General features: G+C 48.5%; 10 protein-coding genes across 10 annotated transcripts; 4 read left to right on the forward strand and 6 right to left on the reverse strand.

Annotated features, from left to right (window-relative positions):
* Positions 1-1,163: 1,163 nt before the first annotated feature.
* Positions 1,164-7,130, forward strand: K444DRAFT_602799 (ARM repeat-containing protein). Its single transcript, XM_024878742.1, has 5 exons — positions 1,164-1,447; positions 1,509-1,555; positions 1,609-1,729; positions 1,784-3,052; positions 3,111-7,130. Exons 1-5 carry the CDS (start codon positions 1,295-1,297, stop codon positions 7,017-7,019), a joined length of 5,499 nt encoding a protein of 1,832 aa, XP_024728976.1. The 5' UTR covers positions 1,164-1,294; the 3' UTR covers positions 7,020-7,130.
* A 43-nt stretch (positions 7,131-7,173) lies between these two features.
* Positions 7,174-8,301, forward strand: K444DRAFT_621203 (UMP-CMP kinase). The gene is made up of 2 exons (XM_024881850.1): positions 7,174-7,444; positions 7,612-8,301. The coding sequence occupies exons 1-2, from the start codon at positions 7,201-7,203 to the stop codon at positions 8,268-8,270; spliced, it is 903 nt and encodes a 300-aa protein (XP_024728977.1). The 5' UTR covers positions 7,174-7,200; the 3' UTR covers positions 8,271-8,301.
* Positions 8,302-8,557: 256 nt separating this feature from the next.
* Positions 8,558-9,888, reverse strand: K444DRAFT_546398 (PCI-domain-containing protein; the record flags this gene model as incomplete). Its single annotated transcript, XM_024876218.1, has 2 exons — positions 8,558-9,284; positions 9,344-9,888. The coding sequence occupies 2 exons, from the start codon at positions 9,886-9,888 to the stop codon at positions 8,558-8,560; spliced, it is 1,272 nt and encodes a 423-aa protein (XP_024728978.1).
* A 533-nt stretch (positions 9,889-10,421) lies between these two features.
* On the reverse strand, positions 10,422-12,666 carry K444DRAFT_602809 (uncharacterized protein). Its single transcript, XM_024878743.1, has 3 exons — positions 12,337-12,666; positions 11,899-12,287; positions 10,422-11,839 (listed from the first exon to the last, which is right to left on the reverse strand). Exons 1-3 carry the CDS (start codon positions 12,398-12,400, stop codon positions 10,541-10,543), a joined length of 1,752 nt encoding a protein of 583 aa, XP_024728979.1. The 5' UTR covers positions 12,401-12,666; the 3' UTR covers positions 10,422-10,540.
* A 400-nt stretch (positions 12,667-13,066) lies between these two features.
* Positions 13,067-14,861, reverse strand: K444DRAFT_657092 (D-hydantoinase; the record flags this gene model as incomplete). Its single annotated transcript, XM_024886126.1, has 6 exons — positions 14,649-14,861; positions 14,576-14,598; positions 14,463-14,521; positions 14,390-14,413; positions 13,748-14,267; positions 13,067-13,709 (listed from the first exon to the last, which is right to left on the reverse strand). The coding sequence occupies exons 1-6, from the start codon at positions 14,817-14,819 to the stop codon at positions 13,067-13,069; spliced, it is 1,440 nt and encodes a 479-aa protein (XP_024728980.1). The 5' UTR covers positions 14,820-14,861.
* A 542-nt stretch (positions 14,862-15,403) lies between these two features.
* K444DRAFT_621209 (uncharacterized protein) lies at positions 15,404-16,013 on the reverse strand. Its single transcript, XM_024881851.1, has one exon. The coding sequence runs from the start codon at positions 15,898-15,900 to the stop codon at positions 15,673-15,675; it is 228 nt and encodes a 75-aa protein (XP_024728981.1). The 5' UTR covers positions 15,901-16,013; the 3' UTR covers positions 15,404-15,672.
* Positions 16,014-16,396: 383 nt separating this feature from the next.
* Positions 16,397-18,716, forward strand: K444DRAFT_657093 (methylmalonate-semialdehyde dehydrogenase-like protein). The gene is made up of 3 exons (XM_024886127.1): positions 16,397-16,985; positions 17,039-17,194; positions 17,242-18,716. The coding sequence occupies exons 1-3, from the start codon at positions 16,493-16,495 to the stop codon at positions 18,294-18,296; spliced, it is 1,704 nt and encodes a 567-aa protein (XP_024728982.1). The 5' UTR covers positions 16,397-16,492; the 3' UTR covers positions 18,297-18,716.
* Positions 18,717-19,248: 532 nt separating this feature from the next.
* On the reverse strand, positions 19,249-20,346 carry K444DRAFT_621211 (golgi apparatus membrane protein-like protein tvp23). Its single transcript, XM_024881852.1, has 4 exons — positions 20,204-20,346; positions 20,109-20,154; positions 19,751-20,034; positions 19,249-19,698 (listed from the first exon to the last, which is right to left on the reverse strand). The coding sequence occupies exons 1-4, from the start codon at positions 20,289-20,291 to the stop codon at positions 19,544-19,546; spliced, it is 573 nt and encodes a 190-aa protein (XP_024728983.1). The 5' UTR covers positions 20,292-20,346; the 3' UTR covers positions 19,249-19,543.
* A 155-nt stretch (positions 20,347-20,501) lies between these two features.
* On the forward strand, positions 20,502-21,682 carry K444DRAFT_669735 (beta subunit of citrate lyase). Its single transcript, XM_024887553.1, has 2 exons — positions 20,502-20,614; positions 20,666-21,682. Exons 1-2 carry the CDS (start codon positions 20,569-20,571, stop codon positions 21,583-21,585), a joined length of 966 nt encoding a protein of 321 aa, XP_024728984.1. The 5' UTR covers positions 20,502-20,568; the 3' UTR covers positions 21,586-21,682.
* A 153-nt stretch (positions 21,683-21,835) lies between these two features.
* On the reverse strand, positions 21,836-24,754 carry K444DRAFT_637298 (uncharacterized protein; the record flags this gene model as incomplete). The annotated part of the gene is made up of 5 exons (XM_024884104.1): positions 21,836-21,896; positions 21,980-23,726; positions 23,777-23,846; positions 23,897-24,390; positions 24,460-24,754. 5 exons carry the CDS (start codon positions 24,752-24,754, stop codon positions 21,836-21,838), a joined length of 2,667 nt encoding a protein of 888 aa, XP_024728985.1.
* Positions 24,755-25,040: the final 286 nt, after the last annotated feature.

A 25,040-nucleotide genomic window follows, 5' to 3' on the forward strand; every position in this document is an offset into this window, starting at 1 on the left:
CAGTTAGAGTGAGGCAGTCTCTTAGGTCGCAGCATGAATGGCAACCGATGCATCGACTTCTATCGATCAGATCGCGAGTTGCGAAATTCTATGGCCGAACTTAGAGCCGAATCTGGAAATAAAACTCGCCGGGAACTAAAACCTTAAGTCGACAAAAAAAAACTTCGTGCTAGGCATTCTAATTTCGCTGACTGTTAGGCAGGAGTCGACAAACCAACAGGATGTTATATTTGACGTAAAGAAATGGATATTCAAAGAGGCACATGGGATTGAGTGGCACTTGCAAGCCGGGACAATAGAGAATTTAGTCATAGTAGAGCAACACCGAACAGGATCGACAGATATTTGATCCTCCATATCGGGAAGAAGCTACTGGCAACGTTCCAGACTCTCGGTAGAGATCGGAGAATTCTAAGATAAGTAAACTCACGATATTCGGGGGTTTGAGCGGCTAGGGAGTCGGGGCTTGTTAGAAGTAAGAGATTCAGGGGGGGCACACTTATTTGTCATTCTTGGCAGCGCCAGTAATGATTTGTCCTTGTTAAGAGCTGTCTATGTAAACTGCATCAAATCTCGATTTTCCGGCTAGGCCCCAAGCTTGTCAACAAAAAAATAAAGCGGCGCCATCCCGCTTGGGGAGGAAGCCAGTGTCATTGAATTCCCGAACTAGCTTTCGGCTCAGGGCAAATTTCATAGCTTGGATGTCACTTGGTTCTTGAGATTTCAAGCAGACGGTATGCGGACGAAGGCCAGGAACAGCGCAAACATCCATCATTGGTCAAATAGTACAAAGATCTTGAAGAGGCTTCTTTGTGGCTCTCGGGAGTATAGAATGGACCATGGGCCGAGTATCGAAATAACGTCGTTGAATTGGGTTGAGGTCGGGACTGTTTCACGGGGGTGTGGACTCGGGTCGAATCCAGCCCTTAAAGGAAGACTAAAGGGAAAGTGTATCCAGGGTATTGGGCAGTGTCATTGACGCCTTAGGATGGGGTTGAAGGTTATGATGATGCTTTTCGAGAAGTGAGATCACATTCATCAAACAACTTTTCGATCCGAAAAGCTTTGACCAACTTCAATTTCGCCCTGGTCACGTGATCTCTTTTAACCTCAATCCGGGAGGTGCGCAACTCGCCTCTGCCTTCAGAATGGAAGGCAACAGACGTGCGTGGTCAAATTTCTTGCTTGCAATGCTTACACCCTCGACACATTTGTTTTTTGGTTAAAGCTGACTCGTCTTCCTGAAGATCCTGGAGCGTAATGCATCGCCTCCCCAACTTCAATCCACGTCACGATGTCGACAGAGGCCAGAGAGCTGGAACTGGTGGGCAAGGTTGAGATGCGCATCGCCCTTGCAAAAGATGACAAGCTGGAGTCTATTCTAAAGCCTTACCTGCCCCCTTTGCTCCTGAAGCTCGCCAGCGAGCATCCTGCTGTGCGGAACAAGGTGCGGTGTCCCGCCACCCTTCCAAACGTGAAGAGTCAAATTTACTGACTTTGATCACCAGGTCATCTCAACATGTCAACATATAAAAATTCGTCTTGCGGGAAGCCAGTAGGTCGAGAACCGTTTTAGCAAAAAAAACATTTTAGCTCATCATTCATCAGGGGTATTGTTTTGCCCGTGGGAGCCCTCTTGAAGCAGTACAAAGAGAATCCTGATTCTTCCATGATTAGACACTTTGACCTCATGTTCATACAGCAAAGTGTTGGAAAACTGCCCTCAAATGTCAGTCCTTGGATCAATTTATGGTCAGAACTTGGTGTAATGATTGTGATACAGGAACAAATGGAATTATTGCCGACAATCTTGCACGGCTTAGCAAAAGACTCTGGAAAACCAACATGTGCAACTATCTTCAACTTATTCCTTCGCCTGTTGCCTCAACTTAGCATACCGCCTCGTGGAAGCCAGGAAGACATTGAATTACGCCAACATCTCGGACTCGATGTCCACCAAGAAGATGCTCAGTTTGTGGCATCCTGGTTCGGCAAGCTTATGCTTTTATCGACTGTTCGGTCTACTGCTAGTGGAGTTACCTGTCCAGGACTGACTGTCCAAGAGTACGAGTTCCTGACCCTGAATGGAAAGCAGGAGACATGGGATTCTTCCGCAGACGAAGGACTGAACTTGACTCAGACGAAGATCATGGTTCTTGCTTTCCTAACAAGTGGCGCATTCACTGACGAGGAGCGGTTCCTACCTGCTCTTTTTGCATCTGGCGATGCCAACTCCAAGATCTCCGGTGCGGGCGACGACTTGTTAAAACGATCCAAAATGTCATTAGAAAAACCGGAAATCATTCAGAATTTGCTGCAGATTTACTTCACCCTAAAACCAGCACTTCAAACAAGACTGCTTGTGCTTTTAACTAAATCTGCTGTTTCCACAACTTTCACACAACAAGTCATCCGAATTGTGCAGGAAGCATTACAGCCAGACGACAATGCGAATCTTCCAGCGAAGGGCCTCGAGACGATCAAGTTCCGCAATGCTCTGTTTAATTACATGAACTGGGCATCTCGAATAGCCTCTGTTGATAATATCTCTCGGGTTGCGCCCCAACTTGTTGGATTCCTTCGCAGCTATATTGAAGACCAAGGCTGGCCTGTTCCGAACGAAAGATCGTCGGACGCCGCATCACTGAGAGCTCTAGCTTATGAAACTCTGGGATCGTTAGCAAAAACAACCCCCTCTATTGTTCTCGAAATAGACCTATCCTTGGTTCGGTGGCTATTCAGGTCTTTAACAGAAGAAGGGTCGTCTGACACTATCTTTGTTAGTATCGAGGGAGCTTTGGCAAGTCTGCTCAATACTTTTTCTACACCGTTGAATATCGCCATCCGGGATGAGCTACGCCTGTTGTTACTCAAGTACATGACACTAGAGGAAGGCGAAGCTATTGTCAGAAGTGCTCGATTTGCAACTGTTCGTTGGGCAAACCGGTGTCTTGAGTACAATGATATTGTGGGGCGGTGGATAGATATATTGGCCCTGGGAGGACGGACCGATGAACGAAGTGATGTAATTGAAGAGGGCAAAAAGGGACTGGTGAGTTCCAACCGAACATTGTAATCAAGAGTCGAACGCTGACCAGTATTTACTTTAGGACCCTTACTGGTATCGATTACTCAACGCGTCTCCTACTTCATCTTCTTGCCCTCTCCCAGATTGGAATGAGATGGTCAAAGTTTTCTTCACTTCCCACAGCATGCTTGAGAACTCTAGCATTTCCAACAGTATGAAAACTGGCATGGACATAGATGCTGTATCTGTATTTGGCAATTTCCCTGGCCCTAAAATCCATGCATTTTCCTCCGCTATCAATTATTGCCGTCGAATGCTTCTGATGGCTGCGTTGGAGAAGACAGAGAGCCCTCTTACTGTGGATGCGGATTGGGAACGGCAGTTGGATGTTCTGTTCCGATCCGACAGGCTGTCCCGAAAAGCTATGAAGGATCATGTCAGCTCTGTGGACCAGGAGGCACTGTTCATCTATCTTACTGCGTCTTTCGAAGGCATGCTCAGAAATGATGGAAACGGCCTTGGAGAATGCGGCAAATGCTTTGTCGAGATAGCGTCTATTGCTCCAAGTAGGACCATTGCAAAGCTTGCAGGGAGAGCTGCTGAGTTGCTACCATCGATTCGGTCGAACAACGTCGCCACGCGTTTCCTTGCAACCCAGGCATTTGGGATTCTCGCGCCTCACCCCGTGTCTCCTGCAGAATCCACACAAGGATTCATGACATTACTCACTCATGATATCAAGCCGTGGTCCACCGCGGTAGGTGCAGGTGCGAACAAAGTCCATGGTTCCATTCTTGCGTTAGGCTCCATTCTTAGTAGGAGTGCATACTATGGCCGCCTCGGCAATATCGACCACGTTAGCATTGAGGAAACTGTTACCCTTCTGTTGAACGTTTTGGCGGAGGCAAAGGATGCCTCAACAAGAGAAGCTGTCCTTCATGCAGTAGGACAACTCAGTGCGTCAGGTGTCCTTACTGCCGCGCTGGTCGAAAAATCTTCTTACGGTACAACTGCGATCATTGAACTACTGACGGTCGAAGCTAAGAAGGGGAATGAGAAATCAATCTCGGCCTTAGGACGGTTTGCGCTTATATTCGATGAGATTGTTCAGCAATCAGATGGTCCACTTATATCAATTACATCTAACCTCTACAGTCTGTTCGAACTCAAGCAGGCTGAAACCCATTTCACTGTCGGAGAAGCTCTCAGCTGTATTGCTGCCGGATGGGAGTCCGATGTTCTTCAACTCAGCCTGGACGTTGATGCTTCATATAGCGGGCGAACCAAACGACATCAAACTCTCGAAGCCATGATCCAGAAGCTGCTTCAAGAATGCAAAACGACGAAACCATCCCTAAAAAAGGCATCCGGGATATGGCTATTCTGTCTGATCCAATACTGCGGGCATCTTAGCGAAATTCAAGCCAGACTGCGAGAGTGTCAAGCTGCCTTCATGGGCCTTCTCTCAGCACGCGATGAGCTGGTTCAAGAAACTGCATCCCGGGGTCTTAGTCTGGTATATGAGCAAGGGGACAAGGAACTGAGAGAGCAGCTCGTAAAGGATCTCGTTGCATCCTTTACCGGCACAAGCACACAACTAAAAGTGGACGAAGAGACCGAACTGTTCGAACCTGGAGCCCTCCCAACAGGGGAGGGAAACTCCGTGACATCCTACAAAGATATCATATCTTTGGCAAATGAGGTGGGTGACCAAAGTCTGGTGTATAAATTTATGTCGCTTGCATCAAACGCCGCGACGTGGTCAACCCGTGCCGCATTTGGAAGATTTGGGTTGAGCAGCATCCTCTCTGAATCGGAGATTGATCCGAAGCTCTACCCAAAACTTTACCGCTACCGATTTGATCCGAATCCAAACGTTCAGCGTTCGATGAATGACATTTGGAGCGCCCTCGTGAAGGATTCGAGTGCTACCATCAATCTTTATTTCGACGAGATTCTTGCGGATCTCCTGAAAAGCATACTTGGCAAAGAGTGGCGGACGCGACAGGCGAGTTGTGCTGCCATTGCCGACCTTGTACAGGGTCGTGAGTTTGACAAATACGAAAAGCACCTTCAAGAGATATGGCATGTTGCGTTTAAGGTTCTTGATGATATCAAAGGCTCTGTTCGATTAGCAGCCCTCTCACTCAGTATGGTATTGACCAATATCCTCGTCCGCCAAGTCGAAGCGGGAACCTCTTCCAAACATGCTCAGACCATGTTGAAAGAAGTCTTGCCATTCCTTGTTTCGGGACAGGGGATGGAAAGTTCTGCTAAAGAAGTAAGACACTTTGCGACTGTGACGGTGCTGAAGCTTATTAAGAGTGGAGGGAAAGCTCTCTTGCCTTTTGTACCAGGTCTTGTTGAGCAGCTTCTGGGACTTTTGAGCACAATCGAACCGGAGGAAATCAACTACATCTACCAGCGGGCCGCACAATATAATCTTACCGAAGCCAAGATCGACAGCGTAAGGTCAGACGCGGTCGCTCAGTCCCCTCTGATGGAAGGGATTGAGCGCTGTTTAGACTTGCTTGATGGTCTGACCATGGAACGATTCGCTCCTCGTCTCGAAAATACTGTCAAGACAACACTCGGAATGCCTTCAAAGATTGGATGTGCGGCTGTTCTAGTCAGCCTTGCAACCAGGCATTCCTTCGTCTTTCGTCCTCACACAGATTTGTTCCTCAAGATCATTGAAAAGGCGGTACTTGATCGCAACAATGCCGTCAGTGCTGCATATGCTAGATCTGCAGGATATCTGTCACGCGGTGGATCCGACGATGCACTCTTGCGGCTTGCATCATACGCAAGAGGTCTCTATTTCAACGCGGAGGACGAGACCCGCCGACAAGTTGCAGCCGAAATTACCTATGCTGTTTCAAAATTCGCCACCGATCGCTTCAATGGACTGGCTTCAGAGTTCTTACCATTTGTCTTCTTCGCCAAGCATGATTTCGATGATCATGTGAAGGAGCAGTTTGAAAATACTTGGAGTGAGAACGTCGGAGGCTCACGTGCTATTCTCTTGTACTCTAAAGAGATCAACAGTATTTCCATTGAACGTCTTGAATCTCCCAAATGGACCATAAAACATACTGCAGCCCTTACTATTGCAGATGTGGTAGAATCATCTGGATCAGAAATCAGTGGTCCCAATGCAGCAGCAATCTGGCCAGCATTGGAGAAAGCCCTAGCACTCAAGACATTCAATGGCAAGGAGAAGGTCCTCGAGGCATTCATCAAGTTCACAAGTTCAGGGAAATTACTCTGGAGTGCAGAACCTAGCATTGCATCTCAGATGAAGAAAATTGCTATCCGGGAAGCAAAACGGAACAATGACATGTACCGACCTCACGCATTCAACAGTCTAGGGGAATACAGCGAGGCACGCACAGATATAGACATGTTTGGGGAAGTCCACGGCATCGTTGCCCCAGTTCTCGAAGAACTTTGCAGCGAAGACAAGATGGATACTTCCAACGACACACCCAGTGGAGGCAAGTCGCAAGAGTCGGCAACGATCACAGCTAGCATTTCGGCCTTGTTCCGAGCTGTGAACGTCAAGCAACTCGATTCGTCCCCTCTTGGGCATCTCCCACTGCTCTTGGAGGTAAGTCAAAAGATATTGCCTTCGCCGAAGATCACAATTGTGGCACGAACTGCACTCTATGAACGAACCAAAAGCTTGTTCGACGGCCTTCGCAAGAGAACACACAGCCAAGGCTCCAGCAGGTATGAGTTGGCGCTGGGCTTCTTCACATTATTGGGAGTACCTAGTGGCTCGGGCAGTGAAGCTATGAGAATGAAAAGGGGTGAGGCTGCCGAAGCGATTGCCCTGGCTCTCACAGGTGGCGTATTTGGAATGTTCAGGGAGGGACGAGATGAGGTCAAGGTGACAATGAGGGGCATGGTTACGGATGGCAGAAAGGACGAGCGATCGCCAGGCGTGCGAACTGTATTAGACCGGGTCACGAAAGCCCTCGACGAGTGACGATAGATAGATAGATAGATAGATAGACAGCTCACATGAAACCCTGGTAGAACATCGCGAATACGGGAAAGGCCCAGCAATCCCGTGATTCAGGCACGCATAACAATTTTCCCGACCTAGCTGCATTCAAGCTTTCTATGCACGTCGTCACACTACATCTCTCAAAGTCCAGTCAGCTGCAATGGCGCATCCACTTCCAAGAATCTTTTTGCGACAATTCTACCAACAATCCTCTCCCTCTGCAAGAGCTTCAAACTTATTTCCTCGAAGATTCCAAGTCAATTCAGCACCTCGACGAAGTTACGCGACTGGTGAAAGTGGGCCTAACCCACGACCTGGCCAAAATCCCTTCAAGATCTGGCCCTTTGTTGCCATTACTGTTGCAGGATCCGGAGCTTACATTTTGATGGTCAGAAGTCGAACTGGTACGCGTCATGGCTTTTTTGCAATTGCCTTTCTTCACCCTTTCAAGCTCGAATTCGAGGGCCGTTTTAACAGACAACATTTCAAGCTACTTTACTCAACATTTTGTCACTACCCACACAAATTATATTGCAGAAGAAGTTGTTCTGACAGAGAGCTCCACATCTAGACATGGCGCCCACGAACGAGCGAGTCGCTGCGCCGAAGAAAGACACTCCAACCTTCTCACCTTCCAACGTCACCGTCCTCTTCGTCCTCGGCGGCCCCGGAGCAGGCAAAGGCACACAATGCGCCAATCTCGTCCGGGACTACAAGTTCACGCATCTCTCTGCCGGCGACCTTCTGCGAGCTGAGCAAGACAGGAAGGGTTCCGAATTCGGGGACCTGATTAAGAGCTATATTAAGGATGGCAAGATTGTGCCCATGGAAGTCACTGTCCAATTACTTGAAAACGCCATGACGGAAGTGGTGGAGAAGGACAAAGACCATAAAGGAAAGTTTTTGATCGACGGGTTTCCAAGGAAGATGGACCAGGCGCTGAAGTTTGAGGAGACGGTGTGCCCGAGCAAGTTTGTGCTGTTCTTTGATTGTCCGGAGGAGGAGATGCAGAACCGGTTGCTGAAGAGAGGGGAGACGAGTGGGAGGTCCGATGACAATGCGGAGAGTATCAAGAAGCGGTTTAAGACTTTCGTAGAGACTAGCATGCCGGTCGTCGATTACTTCAGGCAGGAGGGGCGAGTCGTCAAGGTTGCTGCTACGAACACGCCTGACGAGGTGTATAAAGAGACGAGGGAGAAGCTTGAGCAGAGGTTGGGAAGGAATTTTTAGATTTGGTAATATTAGAGGTATAAGATCGGGATATTATACAGATCTTGAGAGTAAATTTCACCACTGTAAACTAGCAAGCACGTTCAATGCATTTTATTCTACTTTACGTGCTCGGATCTTTTCGATCAAGCTTCTCTCTGTGTCATGTCTGAATCATAGCCAGAAACAAACCGTGCATCACGCCAGATGCTATGCTACCAGTGTACAGACAACCGGAACGCCAGGGATGATTTTTGGACTCGTTGGCGATATCCGAAGGTAAGGGAAACTCAAAGTCTTTGAATCCTTCAATCGGTGCCCATCTCGACCATATTATCCCTGCCGCCGATTCTCCGACCTGCACCCATTCCAGAGGCACCAGCAACCTTTCTCTCAACCTCGTGCATCTCTCGCTCCTTCTGCGTCTCCGCGGCTTGTCTCTCCCGGCTGATGACCTCCTTCACAGCCCTCAAACTTTCCTTCCACTGATCTAACCGTGTAGCGACCTCACGCCATTGCTTGTCGCCGAAAACACGATATGTAGTTCTGTGAACTAGGAAGACCTGTTTCTGTTGCGACAGCTTGCCTTCGACTAAGCCAGCACGGATGACATCGATAACCCACATCTCCACGTCCTCAGAAGGAATTTGTAAGGCCTTCGCAATGCGCTTGTACTCCAGCTCTCTGCTGTTGGTGCTCGCTGCGACACTTGCCAAGGTCAACAATCTCATCTTGCGATGGAGCTTGCTGTTGCTCAAGCCTTGTTCCTCGATGAAACCTTCGTGCTCGTCCCGAAAATCATTGTAATCTTCAAGTTCTTTCTCGGAGAAGATTTCAAGCAGTTCCCACCAGACCTCTTGTGGCGGGTTGAGGGCTTGAACAGTGGCAAGAGAGGTAAGATCATGAAAGTCGAAGTGGGTGCTGGAGAGGAGAGCGATCTTTAGCGCGCGTATAGAGAGGTTTTGTGCTTCGGTAGAGGAGACTTCGTCTTTATCGAATGTACGGAGGGCCTTGAGAATGTATTGGTAGGATTGTCTGTCAGGAGCGGATTAATACTGTTGATCTCCTGTCATTGCAGAGCAAGTAAAGCTCACTCTTCTTCTCCGGCATCCTCTGCAGCATCTGCGATCTGTCCGAAGAGCTTGCGTTGATCCTCATCATCGACATCCCATTCCACCAGCCAGGTGTCCAACTTCTTCAGCTGTGGTCGCAACATCTCGAACAGGCCGCTAGTCTTGACGAGGCGTAGAATTGCCTGGAAGACATTGAATCGGACCTCGTTGTCGGGTTGGAGGAGATTGAAGACAGTTGTAAGGACGCTGAGAGCAAGACCTGGTCCGTTGACTGGGGAAGATAAAATCGGTCTCGAGAGGTTCTCGCAGATTCGAGGAAGGAAAATATTGACACTTGGGGACTGGATGACGAGGTAAACTAGTAAATTATATGCTGCAGTGAACTCTTTCTCGGGGGAGGAGTTGAGCGCAGTCGATGTGGTTACGAGTCTCTTGAGTGCATCATCTTTTTTGTTCTCCTCGAGGAGGGGTTGAATCTCAGGTCCGATGTTGAGATACTCGGCCAGCTCTTGGGCGAGATCAGCAAAAGTACCGTCGATAAATACTTGCTGAGTTGAAGGCGCCATTTCGTGCAGTGCAGTTGAGACGCAGTCGAGCAACAACTGAATAGTATCGCAATGTCCAGAGCAAGGTTGCAAATCATTTGGCCAGCCATCGTGCGCGACTCGCTTCGTTAGCCGCTAGCCGTATTGGGTAACGCACGGAGAGTTGACTTCATCCAGACTACTAGCTAGCTAGTAAGTAGAAAATCAATTCATTGCAGTTTGTCCCTAGCTGTGGTCATTTAGAAAGGAGGGGCACCTTAGACTCAATAAAGCTTCAATATTCACCGGGAGCATCAACAGCCTCACATTGCCACCCATCACCTGCGCCGCTTGGCTCCCTGAGTAGGATGAATCAAAGTGACCTGTGTTTCTAAAGGTTCACTTTCATATTAACCCTCGAAACGTCCGTTCAAGCGAAATTTTTCCTCTCTTGTTCAATTTACAGACGGAGAGTTACCTTGTCAACTTTTGCTCCAAATGCCGACGATCACCTGCGAAAGGAGATCGGCTAATAAAGGGGTAGCACTGTAAATTGAGACTCTGACGTAACTCGTGTCGGAGATATCGTACTGTTCATGGTAGGTGCAAGTTTATGGTGAAGTCGTAGAGAGATAGATATTGGCGCCCAATCCAGAAACAACATACCGACCGATAATGTTCTTTTGCGCAACGTTCATGAATTTATCAAGAGCACGCTCTTGAAATACACTTCCAATTCCACAACAGCACCATCTGTCAAGCCTGTCGATGTGCCAACCCACCCATCAGGTCGAAGAACCATCACCCCACCTCGCTTAATGTCAACACCGTACCTGTTATGAGCGGTTTGCTTTTCATCATAAAATACTTTTCCAAAAGGCATAATCCCGAGTAGCTCAAACGCTGACGGTGCACTTTTCGCAGGAATTGTGAGCCAAGATATTGGTAATCGAGCATTCGAGAAGACTTTTGAGCCCTCAAGAGAGTCTGAGAAACTTTTCAGCGACGTTGAAGTATAATCTGGCTCTCCAGCAAATACCACAACATGAAATCTGGCATTGTTGGGTGCTTCCTTATGTAACCTCGTTCCTTCTCTCGTTCCTGGCTTCTGTAGCTGGACGTCTGGCCCTCGCTGACCTGGTGATACAGGTGCGGGCTTGGAGCTCGATTCAAAGGACCCCTTCACATTCAGAACGTTGAGGTCGAAAGCGATACTCAAGCCTGACGTAAAGGTCGACGCTTTTTCCATTACGTTTCCCAGTATTTCATTCGGATCTGCATTTTTACCTCCCTTCCAGCCAATCGGAAGTTGCATTGTCATTAACCTCGATATATCTTTGTCGTAGTTGATGAGCTTCTGAACGTTTGGTAGTCGTTCGCTTTCATATGTATCGAGGAGAGACGGGGGTGTCAATCCATCGAGAACCATAGACAATTTCCACCCCAGATTGCTAGCGTCGTGTATCCCGGTATTCATCCCTTGCGCTGCACCGGAACTATGCGTGTGACTTGCATCTCCAGCAAGAATCACGCAATCCTTAGTGAAGAATTTCCTTGCAACTCTTTGCCCAACAGAGTAGATGGTAAACCAGTCAACCTGCTTGACTTGCAGACTAAAAGGCTTCACCGACTCTATTGCTTCAGCAACCGCAGCAGCTTCGTTGAACTCCGGGTATGCGTTTTGCCGCTCAGCAGTAAACGCGAATCCGATTCGAGTGGCTCCATGGTCCAATGCAGCCCATAAGACGTTCCCATGCGTTGGCGATTCTATGGAACCGTAAACTCGAGGTTTTGGCATGTTTGTCTCAATTATGCCATCAATCCTCACCCATTTATCCTCTGTTGTGCTTCCATCAAAGGGAATATCCAACGTTCTTCTGACGAAAGATCTTCCCCCATCAGCTCCAACAAGGTATTTGCACATGATGGTTTCTTCTTCTCCTGTGATACCATTTTTAGTCACAGCAGTGATTTTATAGCCACCTTGTGGCACCTGGATGACCGTATATTTAGCATTCATCGGAAGAGGCCCATATCTGAGGACATACATACCGATTCATCAACATGAGCTTGAATCAGTTCCACGGGGGTTTCCAAGTCCACCCCCAACTCCCTCAGGCTCCGTCTGAAGATCTCTTCCTGATACTTCTGTCTCAACACAAGGGCAAAATCCCACTGCGTATCCTTCATATTTTCCATGAAATACCATCCTCGGCCGGCAACGACTTTCCCTGCTTTGTCATAACTGACGGTGTTCCTGCAAGCAAAACATTCCTGGGCGAGTTCATCTGCTAGCCCAAGTTGATCTAAAATCTCGCTAGAGCGCGGGTAGAGAGTGATTGCTCGGCCATACTGGTCTTGGGAGGACTTGGGATGCTTTTCAATGATAGCAATGGAACGAGAGTGACCAAACTTTGCTAGCTGGAAGGCAGTTAAGAGACCTATGTTGGGGGTCAGAAGAGTGTAATTCAAATGAGGAGAAATGCCCACCTACTGGACCTCCTCCCACTATGAGCACGTCCACACGACGTACTTGCTTGTTGACGCTGCGCATAACTCAATTTCAATGACAACTAAAGAAGAATCGAATGTGATAAAACAGGGAAGATGGATAATGACATAACTGTGCCTTGACATCACGGGGGAGTACTGCACGCTTTTTATAATTCACCAATCTCTGGTACTTTAGTCAGGGGTATGGATCATACCTTCTGCCGCACTCCCGGTGGATCACACGGGTTAACCAGCTACGCTGTAGACTCCCGGACGCAAGGAAGTACATCCCAAATCACCTACTGTGATTGGATTTGAGATTTTGAAAGATTTCTTTTACTTGATGTCGATAACACCATATCTTATCAATTCCTGGCTATTATAAGTGGCCGCGGCTTGATACGGGCACCCACCCCACTTTGCCCTTTGCCCTCTTAGTGGATTGGGAACGACGTGGATCATATCATGCTAGAGCATGATCCAGCCATGATAAAACAGGAACTGAAAGTCTGAAAAACCGAGGCAAAATCTGTCCAGCCAAAAGATTTCGAGGGGGAGTTGGAGTGCGAGCTAGTCCAGATTCCACCTCTAACCTCTCCCCCTTTCCTTCCCCTTTTGTCGACATCAAAAATTTCCCTCAAACTGTCACAATCGAGATCAATGGAGCAATCAACCGCAAGTGCGAACGTCATCATGTCTTTTTTTGATCTCAAACATACGAATATCGCTAGAAATTTCGAACATCCCACTCCTCAGCACTCCGGCTTCCTGCCAATGAACTCACGCCTCTCTTCAAAAACTCACCATACCCTTTCTTTCCCACCAAACCTCCCTCATCCTTCGCCCACACAACTTCACCCCGCAAAATCGTATATCTTGGCCATTGTTTCATCGTCCTTCCCTCATACGGAGTGTAATCTACGTTATGGTGGAGCATCGAATTAGTCAGGACGAACTTTTTCATTTCTACCGGGTACCAAATCGTCAAGTCGGCATCGCTCTCCCCGGGGATCAGTGCTCCTTTTCTTGGGTACAAACCATATAGCTTCGCTGCATTAGTGGAAGTTACCTCCACGAATTTCTGCAGCTGAAGACGATTAGCTGATAATGCTAATGAGAGTCTCGTCTCCACTCCCGGGCATCCATTTGGAATATACTTGAAGTGTCCGTTCGGGTATTCAGAGCTAATAACTAACTTCTTCCCAGTTTCGGTGTTGCCGTAGAGGAACGGACAATGATCAGAGCTCAGTACTGTGAAAGTGCCATCTTCCAAGCCCTGCCAGATTCCTTCATGGTCTTGCTCTCCCTCTCTTGGTGGCGGTGAACACACACATTTCGCACCTTCGAACCCAGGCTTCTCGAGATCCTTCCTTGTAAGGAGAGATACTGGGGACAAGTTTCTGCATACACAGGAAGCCCCTTTTTCTGAGCATCTGAGATGTGCTTCGCAGCAGCAGGGGAAGAGACATGAACAATGAGAATCGGGACATCAATGAATCCGCTGAGACTTATCGCTCTATACGTTGCTTCGATCTCAGCTACCGGAGGGTGGCTGGTGACGTGATATTTTGGTGCAAAGAGTTTCTTTTCTTCGAGTTTTTTAATCGTCCAATCGATAATCGCACCGTTTTCTGCATGGATCATGGTGACAATCCTCTGCTTTCGAGCTTCGAACAAGACGTCTAGGATCTCGGAGTCTTTGAGTTGCAATGCTTCGTAGGTCATATAGATTTTGAGTGAAGAGATCCCAGCTTCTCTCAAGGCAGAGAATTCCGAGATTGCTTGGGGGCCGGCATTGGAACAGATCAGGTGGAAGGAATAATCTGAGTAACAGTTCCCTTTCGCTCGAGCGTGGGTGGTGGCCAATGCGTCTAATAGGGAGGGTTCCGTCTTTCGTTGCGGTGCAAAGGTAATCAAGGTTGTGGTACCTGTTAAGGAGTCAAGATAGGCAAAGAACTAGGACAGAAGGCATGAAGGTTCCAGGGTGTATTTTGAAGACTGAAGCTAAATGGGGAAGAAAAAAGAGATAAGAAGTAAGCTATAACAGTACCTCCCGCAATGGCTGATCTCGTTCCTGACTGCGATGAGCATGAAGTTCCTGAGATATTTGGGGCATCACTTACCAGTTTCATAATTATCCGCAGTCTCTCCTTTCCCAAATAACGCTGGTTCGTCCAAATGTCTATATATCAAGTCAATGAAACCGTCCATGGGTTGTACTGGGGCAGTTTCTTACACATGTGCATCTACACCACCGGGCTGAAATTTAGGTGAGTAAGAGATTCCCCCGAAGGGCAGAAATAACTTACCATCACCATTCCTTCTTGAGCATCAATAACTTTATCCGCCTCCACTCCCTCTAATTCTCCCCTAGGAAGTAGTTTTGCAATCTTTCCATCTTTGACTGCGATATCTAGCTCTGCCGTCTTATCATGTGTGACAACGAGTCCATTGAGGACTAAAAGGTCGTACTCAGCCATTTGACCAGAAAGAAAACTTGAAATTAAATGTTTGAGCAGAAGATTTATACTTATATCTACCCCTCACAACGATGTATAATTTAGTAGGATTAGGGTAAAGAAGGCAGGATCCGAATCCCCACTTTCAAAGCTGTCGGGCTGACCCGTCGAACCGGCCGAGAGATTCTCTTATCGCTCACTATCTCGAGTTCCCCGAGATGGAGCCACACCTTTGTTTGTCTAGAGAACTTTGACTTTAGTGGGTTGGCCTCATTTGCCCTCAGGAGCCCGTTCGAAGCTAGTTCTCTTCGAGGAAAGTCTCCTTTTTCTTGGAGCGTAATCACGTGAAGCGAAGAAAATTGTATCTCCATGCAATCAGAAAGGTAGGTCATATTGAAGAATTTGTATATGTGTTCGCGGAAAGAAACAGCCTTTACTTGATTGAGGCTCCTTGTCAATGTCTTGGTCAAAGACAGGAAACAGTGCCTCTCTGCAGGCAGCAATGGGGATGAAGGTCACTTGATCCTAATTCCCCTGTTCAAACCTTTACCACTTCCGCTTCCTACACGTTATCTCCCTTCTCTCCCTTCTGTAAACTCTGATCTTCTTCTGCGAAGACATACGTCCTCCATTCCCTCGCAGGAGCCCTCGCCATGAAGAGCCGATTGGTATCCGTATTCGTGCGTCCCGTCGTCTCTCCATCACAGAACCAAACATAAACCAATACCAACAATGCAAGAATATATAAAGGCTAGCGTGGGACCAAGACTGGCAGTGTAATAGAGATATGGGCTGACGAAAACCACCAGCCGCACAGTGAAGAAGAACACACAGATAGCACACGCCGTAATCTTCTTCCTGTTTCGCCCAACATCTATTTCGGAGGCGGTGGTATAGGAGTAAGCGCCGATTGAGAAGTCAAAGGGAAGGATGCGGAGTCATCTTTAAGTCTCTGGAGATCTAGATCTTCCCCAGAGGCGTAGAGACAGGTGGAGGTGTATGTGGGTGAACGAGAGTGCTCTTGGGGGGGCGGGGCCGAAGAGGGGGCCGAATGGTCCAGTCTGGAAGTCTCCTTGAACCCTGATTGACAGATGGCAACCATGGCTCGACGTTTCCGGAATACGGACATCTACCAAGTGGCGGTGAAGAAACCGGCCCGCTCTTCACGGGCCGGAAAGTGAAAAAGGAACACAATAATCGCACTTCGAACCCGAGAACCATGTCACAAACTGACTCTACAACGTACACTCTCGTCAAAGCTTGACTCGCCAAAACCCTAACGACATGAGCGGTGCTTTCCCCCATCAGTCGGCGGGACAATGCTTCACTTGAAAGTTGCCTTGCGCTTGAGCGGAAGAGTAACAACATAATCATCGCTGACCGATGCTCACCCGCTCAGCGAAGTGGCATTTCTAAAATTCGTGAATACTGACTCTATTGAGTAATCATTTGAGTTATGACGAGAGGCAGCGCTGATCTCCTAGTTGTACCCCGGACCCGTAGACCCCTCCCCCTCTGAAAATTCCCCGGTGCGATTTCGCAGCTACCCTTGTTCAGATGTTCTCTTTGCCGAAGCTCGGCTTAATCTCCTGGACCTCGACCTCGACCTCGCCTGTTGACATTCTTTCTGAATTCTGGGAGCATGTCATGAGCTGCTTCCATTGCAAGATCTAGCATCCTCCAGCTTCTCGAAAATGCGACGAATCCTCACTCGGAACATTCCTGCTGTAGCAGTACGAACTCCACGCTCGGCGCCTGCTTTCAGAATGCCTTCCCCGCTCGATCACTCGAAGACTGCCACTCGCAGACTGCATGCTACAGCTCAACACCTCAAGCCCGCAGCGGCCCTAGCATTCGATTCCACCAACTATCCTACCTCCCACGAAAAAATCCAGGATGTCCAAGATACCCCGTACTTCATTGATAACAAATTTATGAAATCAGAAGCTACCCAATTCATCGAGCTCCACGACCCTGCTACAAATAATCTCGTCACAAGGGTACCACAAAGCACAGATGCCGAGCTCAAGGCTGCTGTGGAGAGTGCAAAGAAGGCTTTCCCAGCTTGGAGGGCTACGAGCGTAATGGCGAGGCAACGAATCATGTTCAAGTTTACACAGTTAGTTAGGGACAACTGGGACAGATTGGCAGCTAGTATTACACTGGAACAAGGCAAGACCTTTGCCGGTATGATGACTTGATCAGATATTGGGGTATAATCTTTACTAATGAGTGCAAAGATGCCAAGGGAGACGTGCTTCGTGGTTTACAAGTTGCTGAAGGAGCGTGCAACATTCCTCAGCAAATGATGGGTGAGGTTCTAGAGGTCGCCAAGGATATGGAGACACGAAGCTACAGGGAGCCATTGGGCGTTGTAGCCTCTATCTGCCCGTTCAGTAAGTGGTATCAATTATGTGAAAGTGCCATGCTAATATCTCTGCAGATTTCCCTGCCATGATTCCTCTCTGGTCCATCCCAATTGCAACCGCCACCGGCAATTGCCTCATCCTAAAGCCTTCAGAACGAGACCCTGGTGCGGCAATGATCCTAGCTGAATTAGCTGAGAAAGCCGGTTTCCCGCCAGGAGTGCTCAACGTTGTCCACGGTGCGGCCAAGACGGTTGATTTTATTATTGATGAGCCAGCTATCAAGGCCATCAGTTTCGTGGGCAGCAACCGCGCCGGAGAATATATCTTCACCCGCGGATCCGCGAATGGAAAGCGTGTGCAAGCCAATTTGGGTGCAAAGAACCACGCAGCGATCCTTCCGGATGCTAATAAGCAACATGCACTCAACTCTATCGTGGGTGCTGCATTCGGTGCTGCTGGTCAGCGATGCATGGCTCTTAGCACTTTGGTTATGGTTGGCGAGACCAAGGACTGGCTTCCAGAACTTGCTGAGAGCGCGAAGGCTCTGAAGGTCAACGGTGGCTTTGAGGAGGGTGCTGATTTGGGTCCTGTGATCTCACCTCAAAGCAAGGAGAGAATTGAGAGTCTCATTTCAAGTGCAGAGGAAGAGGGTGCAACCATCCTATTAGATGGTCGCGGTTACAAGCCCGCGAAGTACCTAAATGGCAACTGGGTTGGACCAACCATTATCACAAACGTTAAGCCGCACATGAAGTGCTACCGAGAGGAGATTTTCGGTCCTGTCCTGGTCTGCTTGAATGTCGACTCACTTGATGAAGCTGTCGATCTCATCAACGCCAATGAGTACGGAAACGGTGTCGCTATCTTCACAAAATCTGGAGCCACCGCTACCGCATTTCAGAAGAACATCGAGGCTGGACAAGTGGGAATCAACGTGCCTATACCCGTTCCGCTTCCATTCTTCTCATTTACTGGAAACAAAAAGAGTATTGCTGGAGGTGGTGTGAGCACTTTTTATGGAAAGCCTGGATTACAATTTTACACCCAGCTTAAAACTGTAACTAGTCTTTGGAAGGCCGAGGATGCTATTTCCAAGGCGGCAGATGTTGCTATGCCTACACACAGCTAGACCCTCATTTGTTGCGCAGAATGTATATTCCATCAATGATGGTTGGGAGGGTCTCGGCAAAATGGAACAACCTTGATGACAAAAGTTCTATGGTTTTCACAGATTCTACCTTAAGTATAACGGTCGTGTATGAGATCTTTGTCCCAAAACCTCCTGTAACAATTCGACTTGCTCAAAATCCTCTCAATCACTACATCGCGACTCAACCCAACTTGGCCTCCCTAATAGCAAGTCATAGTTAATCCTCTTACACCTGCCCACATTCTCTCCCCTGCGTATCGATTCTGAAAATAATCAATGCATACTGCGCATGTTTCGCGTCAATATACCAGAATTGCCCTCCATGTCCAACACCACAAACTCCGGATTCGTTTTGGCAATAACAAGCAAAATCTCAATCCTCCCAACTCTGGATTTCCCCGCCTGCTTCCACTTGTCCAGATAGCCAACGATTCTTTGGAGCAAATCTGCAAGAGTTAATTCGTCAGTGAAACAACAGAGGTGAAACAATAACCTCGATGAAGACGCCCATATCTGAATTTAGGAGTGATTCCAAAGTCATACTCCCCACTTCCATAGAGCTTTATATATCTTGTGCTCTCATCCTTGTACTTCAGCTGTGCTTGTAAGGGATTCGCCGGTAATCTAGGTAGAGCAGCCTCAGCTTCCTTCTTCTCCCCTCCTTCTTTAGCTTTCCTAGCTTCAACATCCACGGCATTCAAATTATTGATATCCATGCAATTCTTGGGCCTTTCTTCACTGACCACTCAGCCACTCTCTGAGAGCAATTGCTGGAGCGCCTTGGCTCGGTCGGTGGTAGGATTTGCGGAACAGAATGATCGAAGAGCTGAAAGCAACGCTGTGTCATCTGGAGGTGACATTGCTGTGGATGAAAGGAACTTTCATGGGGTTTAAGACGAAAGCTGGACTTTGCTTTCGTCCTGAAGTGACGGTCAGAAACTGGACCCCTGCAAATACAGCCAACGAGGAGTCGAACTAAGGACAGATTGAACAGCACACTAGTGGAAGCATACACACATTCGTGTCTTCAATTCCAATGCAATGGTAATCAGAATATCAGATCGGCTCCACGCCCTCCTCTCGAAACGGCGTCACACAAGGATCAAGTACACTTGATCTCCTTCACTCCCACTATGAGATTCATTTCCATAGCTCCCCCAATGTTCCAGATGGTATCGTACACCTTGCCTCGCTCCTATTCCTTCTTCCAAGCCGTTCCCCTGCGATCAACGAGAAAAGAACCTCCCAATCATTCCTCCCGCGACATTCCTCGCAATACCCCCAGTGTTCAACGCACTCCCCGCCAAATTCGACGCATGCCCAAATTTATCACACCTCGAAAACGCAAGCGTGTTCGTAACCGTCAGACTCAGCGCGATGACTAAAACCAGTTCAGCCATTTCCTCGACCATCTCCTGACACTTTCAACATACCGACAAGAGTTAACCAGATAAACTCGAGGCTGAAAATAGCCACAATCGCCAACCCAATCCAGAGCAAAGGCTGCGAGTAAAGCGCAATCCAGAAAAAGCGACTGTCAGTCGCATTGATGACCTTAGTCGAGGGATCCGAGCTCTCAAACACCCAGTGCGAGTCGCCCGTCTGCGGATCGACTTCGTTCCACCATCGGAGTCCGACGAGACGGCGCCCGGCAATGTTCTTGAGGTAGTAGAAGTCGGCTGCTAGGAGGAGGATCGTGATGATGAAGATGAGGACGCTGTGTTTGCCTAATTAGCTCAACTCCCCAAACCCCTTCGCGAAGAGAAGGAGAGAGAGAGAGAGGGTACGTACAAGTTTTTGATAAACAGCATACCGAACAGATACACCAGCAGCGAAGCTGTCGAAATATTAGCTGCTGCCTCTGGCCACGGAAGCACCACTCTTACAGATTCTGAATCCAAGGAAGAAAAGCAGCGTAATAGGATGCGAACTAAGTCGCCAGCTCAGCGAGCCAGCTGGTTGATTTTCTTCCATTGTTCGCGCGAGGTCGAAGGAGGGAGAGAGGGTGAAGACGATGCCTATGTCGTGTGCATGGCCGCGTACATTTGTAGTGCCAAAAGAAGCTACAGTAAGCTCGTACCCCTGGTGCGCTAAGCTTAAAATAAAGGCGGTGTGGCTTTTCTGCCTCCGAGCTTAAGTTATTCCCGACGAGGGGTAGCGAATAGCTTCATCTACTACTCACTTCTCTGATCTTGAACATTGAGTAATGTCCTCTATTTTCACTATGCTTATATAACCTAATTGACACGAAATGACCACCAAAACGTCCACCATCCTCCGCCGCGCCCTCCTCTACGGTACTCCCTCTCCTCCACATTTCACACCCCCTTAACCTCACTCTCCCATAGTCCCCTCCTCCTCCCCCAAATTCCTCGAGAAATCCCGCTCCCTCACCGTAGACACCGTATCCTACGACCTCGAAGACTCCGTAACGCCCTCCCAAAAGGCTTCCGCGCGCACCAACCTATTATCCTTCCTCTCCACCCCTCGTCCCCCAAACATCACCGAGCTCAGCGTACGCATAAACGCCGTCTCCTCCGGCCTCGCGCTCTCAGACCTCTCCACGATCCTCAAAGCCCCAAACTTGGATGCGCTGGTAATACCAAAAGTAAACCGCGCCTCCGACCTCCACTTCGTAACCGATGTGCTGCGACACAAACTGCCAGAGCGACACCCTTCAACTCCAACCTCGGAATCCAGCCCGCTGAAGATAATCGCTTTGATCGAATCAGCGGAAGCGATAACGAATTTAAATGAGATATGTAAGGCCTCGCCCTACCTAAGCGGTCTCATCTTCGCAGCGGAAGATTTCGCCCTCGATTTATCATTGACACGAACCCCGGGACTGCTCGAATTTTTATATGCGAGAAGCGCGATCGCTACCGCAGCACGAGCCCACGATCTCCCATCCACAATCGATTTAGTCTGTACCTCGTTCCGCGGTCCCGAGGGGCTGAAGACGTTAGAAGACGAGTGCTTACAAGGCAAGGGACTGGGGTTTAATGGCAAGCAGTGTATACATCCTAGCCAAGTGGCGGTTGCGCAGCGGGCGTTCGCGCCAGGCGAGAAGGAGGTGGAGTGGGCCGTGAGGATCGTGGTTGGTGATGAGAAGGCGGATGCTGGCGGACGGGGCGCCTGGACGCTGGAGGGGAAGATGATTGATGTCCCTGTTGTGGGCAAGGCGAGGGCGACGGTTAGTAGGGCGGAGTTGTGTGGGATTGATGTTGATGCTGTTAGAGAGAAGTGGAAAGAACAAGAGCCTGAGTGAGATTTCTGTTCTTGTGATTCTTGGAGCGTTTGTACATACACGTACCAAATGTATACCAGACGAAAGTATAAACTGAGATATTAGTCCCTGTCCGGCCTGAAAGTACAAGTAACCTGCTATTCCCCATCAATACTAAAGATAAGGTTGCCAAAATGCCTGATTCTGACCGTCCCTCGCAGGATCGTATTGCTCATAACCATTTTCCTGCTCAACAGGGGTATAATTTCGCATGATCAATTGCTGCCGTTGATCAATTTCCATCAGTCGACCCTCTTCGTAACTGTCTCCTAGCTCTTCTATCTCGGAGTGCTCTAAAACCATATCAACATGGGGAGATCTCAGATTCCATGGTTCACTTTCAAGATGACCGCCATGATCTTCAAATCCTTCGTACGCATGCTGGAACACATTGCCGATATAATCATCTGCTGGCGTATAAAAGTATCCTTCTCTTTCAGGTATATTGCTGTGTGGGAAATCTTTTAGTTCAGCGGTTGCCTCCTCCCGAGTAAGTATGTCGAGTTGCTCGTACTCAATTCTTCTCAAGTGATCTTCGTAATGTGAAGGCTCGTACGGCGTAAAATGTCGTTGCAGTTGATGAATGTAGTAAGGCTCGCTCTCCGCCTGAAGAGACGGTCTTCCACCATGATTATCGTAATCATTTTGTAGATGAGCTTGTCCAGCTGAAAATTCTCGGGCAGGCAACCCAAGGTACGATGAGCCGTTGCTATGGAGTGCGTATACAGCTTCATGGCGTGCGGAAGACACTTCATTATCTGGTCCGGCGTGTTTAGTTGGAAGGAAAAGGGGTGCATTCTGGATTCCGGTCCCAGCTCCGCCATAGACAGCTTGGTCAATGACTTTATAATTGTCGGACAGTAAGAAAGCAGATTGACCAAGTTCGTTGCGTTGAGTTCGCATATTGAATTGATTGCCAGATTCCAAGTTCAATCGGTCTTCTCTCTCCTGTGAGGCCACTTCGGCCATGTCCCTAGGTGAGGTTCGCTGATTTGGTTCTTGGTCCACATTAGTATTTGTCTGCATACGGCCCTCAAGAGGATTTTTGAAAATTGCACCATCTCTGGCAAGTGACGGCCGAGGAAGCGGTACAGTTGTTGGGGGTCGTTTAATCCGCGCCATTTTTGCGCGTTGCAGGCGGTCGATGGGAGCACTTTTTGGCTGCTCAGGGACTCCTCCTTTCGTTGCTGTGGTAGCAATTTCCTGACCACACTCTCCAGATCTTTGCCTTTCATACCATCCTAAGTTTGGATCAAAATGCTCGATAACGATCCTTTCACGTATCATTTCCCCTCCTCCTGTTTGTGCAATGTCATCTTTCGCGTGCGATGTATGAAACCCCTCTCCTGGATCTCGCCGATGGACTGCATGTGATGAAGTCAACTCATGATTTCCAAGTCGAGCTGGGGAGGCGACTCTTCCACCACTTTCTGGCGTACTTGTACTTCTCGCTGGATTTCCCGTTGACCTCGTCTGGCCTCGTTTGGATGACCTGCCATAAATGTGGGGGGATGCTGCAGTCCGGCGAGCGGACATGCTTATTCCTGTATCTCGAAAGATACCAGTTTTTTCAAGCGATCTTCGGATTGACTCGGGGGTTGAACTGGCTCTTATTCGATGGATTTTGCTCAATTTCGCGGGGTTTGCCTCTCGTGAAACCTGTGTCTCGGACCAGGAGATATTGGTCGATGCTCCTTCGGAAATTTTGCTAGTGGAATGAGGACCATACTCGAGGCGGTTGATAACAGGATTACGTCCAACAGAAGCAGAAAGGATATCTGATGTTGGCTTTGTTCTTGTAAAGTCGAGACTAGGCTTCTGAGGAGAGTCGAAGGACTGAGAACGTTCGTGGTGGCGTGCGAGATGATCGGGGTCCAGTTGATCACTGGCAGCTGAGCGGCGGTCTTTCGCATGTGTTGATGATGCTACACTTCCTTTATTCAATGACGTGGGTTGCAATGGCATCTTGTTCGATTTGAAAAACATCGAGATCTCGTCCTGCGCCCTTGCAGCTTTTCGTTTCTCTTTCTCCCTGGACTTTGAGATGGCCTTGTCCTCCTTCACGGATACATGCCTGCCCGAACGTTGAAGGAAATCCATCTCAGAAAATGCCAAATCAGGTACTGTAAAACACATGTCAGATTGGGATCTATATTCGAACTGAATCACATACTACCTCGGCGCTGGGCAGGAGAAGATGCCCTGCCATTTTTGAAAAGGCCGAGTCCTCGAGATGGGCGGATCTAATCGAATCAACTCGGTGCCATAGCTCAACAATCCGGTCAACACCAACCGTTAGACGTTCCTGACCGATGCTTTTCGATGAGAAATTTCTCATCAAGTCTTCTCCCGCTTTCTTTGCAGCTTTCTTTCGATCGCCCTTCTTCTCCCTTTTCTTCCTGGGAATCCTCTCCTCTCCATCTTTTGACCGTTTTTTCACCTTCTTTTTGGGTTCATATCGATCCTCCCGCGTTTTGTGGCGTGCTCTCTTCTCAAAAGTCTCTTGCTTTGGGGTTGGCGAGGCAGAGGAGGAAGTAGATGTTCCCGCTACGGACACGACTGTCTTGGGTTTCTTTCTAGGGCGATCGGACTCTTCTCCCTCTGCAGGAGGTTCTGTCTTAAGATCTGATCTTCTTGGTGGCTGCGGTCTCTGCCTAACAGGTACTTCGAGCAAGGAGCTATCGGAAGACGTGTGGTGCTTTCTTTTCCTCCGAGACTGCATGTCTGTAAAACTTTCCTTGGGTTCGCAAAGGCCAATCCTCACGTGCGTCTCGGGCTCGACGTGACCTAGTGAACGAACAAAACCAAGTGTCAGCAGCACCCATCCTAATCAGCGGTGCTGGAAAGGATACTGACTTGCCGTCTTCTGCTGTGCTACATGGGAGTCTGATCTTTGCTGACTGGCTTCCTCGTCTGTTTGTACAAGCCATCTCCGAACGTAATCATTGTCCCCGCTGAGCTGACCTGCTAAGGGTTCTTGAGGAAGCTTTCCGCGAAAGCGATCGGGCTTAGACATTAATTGATCCCCCTCCTTAGCCTGATGATCCCCCCTAATTCTCGAAGTTGTTGCAGATTCTCTTCGGCGGCGATCGCGAGTATCGTTAGTTATGAGGCAGTCGTCACGATCAATAGAGCGATGGTGGCGATCCATTTACAAATGAAAAGAATCAAATGGTGACACAGACTTGCTCTAGAGCCCCAGCCCAACGATTGAAGAACAGTTATCGTAAGAGTTAGACATAGGAAGGAGAAATGAAGAAAACTGGTTTCCAGATACACTAGGGCAGTAGAATTGGTAATTGCCCAATTGGGAAGCAGCGACCATCATCACTACTGCAAGAGATACGAACTTGTATAGCTGGCCAGGAAGGAACACCTCTCCCAATCTTCCATTTTATTTTGTTTAACTGGATCTTGTTTATTGCGGCTACAGAATG

This window comes from Hyaloscypha bicolor, assembly GCF_002865645.1.
Source record: "Hyaloscypha bicolor E unplaced genomic scaffold K444scaffold_182, whole genome shotgun sequence".
NCBI lineage: Eukaryota > Fungi > Ascomycota > Leotiomycetes > Helotiales > Hyaloscyphaceae > Hyaloscypha > Hyaloscypha bicolor.

Bases quoted from the DNA above. Each gene is read 5' to 3' on its own strand.
- K444DRAFT_602809 (XM_024878743.1), bottom strand. From the start codon at position 12,400: ATGCGCAGCGTCAACAAGCAAGTACGTCGTGTGGACGTGCTCATAGTG. The intron at 12,288-12,336 runs GTGGGCATTTCT...CCCCCAACATAG, and splicing joins AGTGGGAGGAGGTCCAGTAG to GTCTCTTAACTGCCTTCCAG. The intron at 11,840-11,898 runs GTATGTATGTCC...ACGGTCATCCAG, and splicing joins AAGCTCATGTTGATGAATCG to GTGCCACAAGGTGGCTATAA.
- K444DRAFT_669735 (XM_024887553.1), top strand. From the start codon at position 20,569: ATGACCACCAAAACGTCCACCATCCTCCGCCGCGCCCTCCTCTACG. The intron at 20,615-20,665 runs GTACTCCCTCTC...ACTCTCCCATAG, and splicing joins CCGCCGCGCCCTCCTCTACG to TCCCCTCCTCCTCCCCCAAA.
- K444DRAFT_621209 (XM_024881851.1), bottom strand. From the start codon at position 15,900: ATGGTTGCCATCTGTCAATCAGGGTTCAAGGAGACTTCCAGACTGGAC.
- K444DRAFT_602799 (XM_024878742.1), top strand. From the start codon at position 1,295: ATGTCGACAGAGGCCAGAGAGCTGGAACTGGTGGGCAAGGTTGAGATG. The intron at 1,448-1,508 runs GTGCGGTGTCCC...TTTGATCACCAG, and splicing joins ATCCTGCTGTGCGGAACAAG to GTCATCTCAACATGTCAACA. The intron at 1,730-1,783 runs GTCAGTCCTTGG...ATTGTGATACAG, and splicing joins TTGGAAAACTGCCCTCAAAT to GAACAAATGGAATTATTGCC.
- K444DRAFT_657093 (XM_024886127.1), top strand. From the start codon at position 16,493: ATGCGACGAATCCTCACTCGGAACATTCCTGCTGTAGCAGTACGAACT. The intron at 16,986-17,038 runs GTATGATGACTT...ATGAGTGCAAAG, and splicing joins ACAAGGCAAGACCTTTGCCG to ATGCCAAGGGAGACGTGCTT. The intron at 17,195-17,241 runs GTAAGTGGTATC...ATATCTCTGCAG, and splicing joins AGCCTCTATCTGCCCGTTCA to ATTTCCCTGCCATGATTCCT.
- K444DRAFT_621203 (XM_024881850.1), top strand. From the start codon at position 7,201: ATGGCGCATCCACTTCCAAGAATCTTTTTGCGACAATTCTACCAACAA. The intron at 7,445-7,611 runs GTACGCGTCATG...CTCCACATCTAG, and splicing joins GATGGTCAGAAGTCGAACTG to ACATGGCGCCCACGAACGAG.
- K444DRAFT_621211 (XM_024881852.1), bottom strand. From the start codon at position 20,291: ATGGAAGAAAATCAACCAGCTGGCTCGCTGAGCTGGCGACTTAGTTCG. The intron at 20,155-20,203 runs GTAAGAGTGGTG...ATATTTCGACAG, and splicing joins CTTCCTTGGATTCAGAATCT to CTTCGCTGCTGGTGTATCTG. The intron at 20,035-20,108 runs GTACGTACCCTC...AGGCAAACACAG, and splicing joins ATGCTGTTTATCAAAAACTT to CGTCCTCATCTTCATCATCA.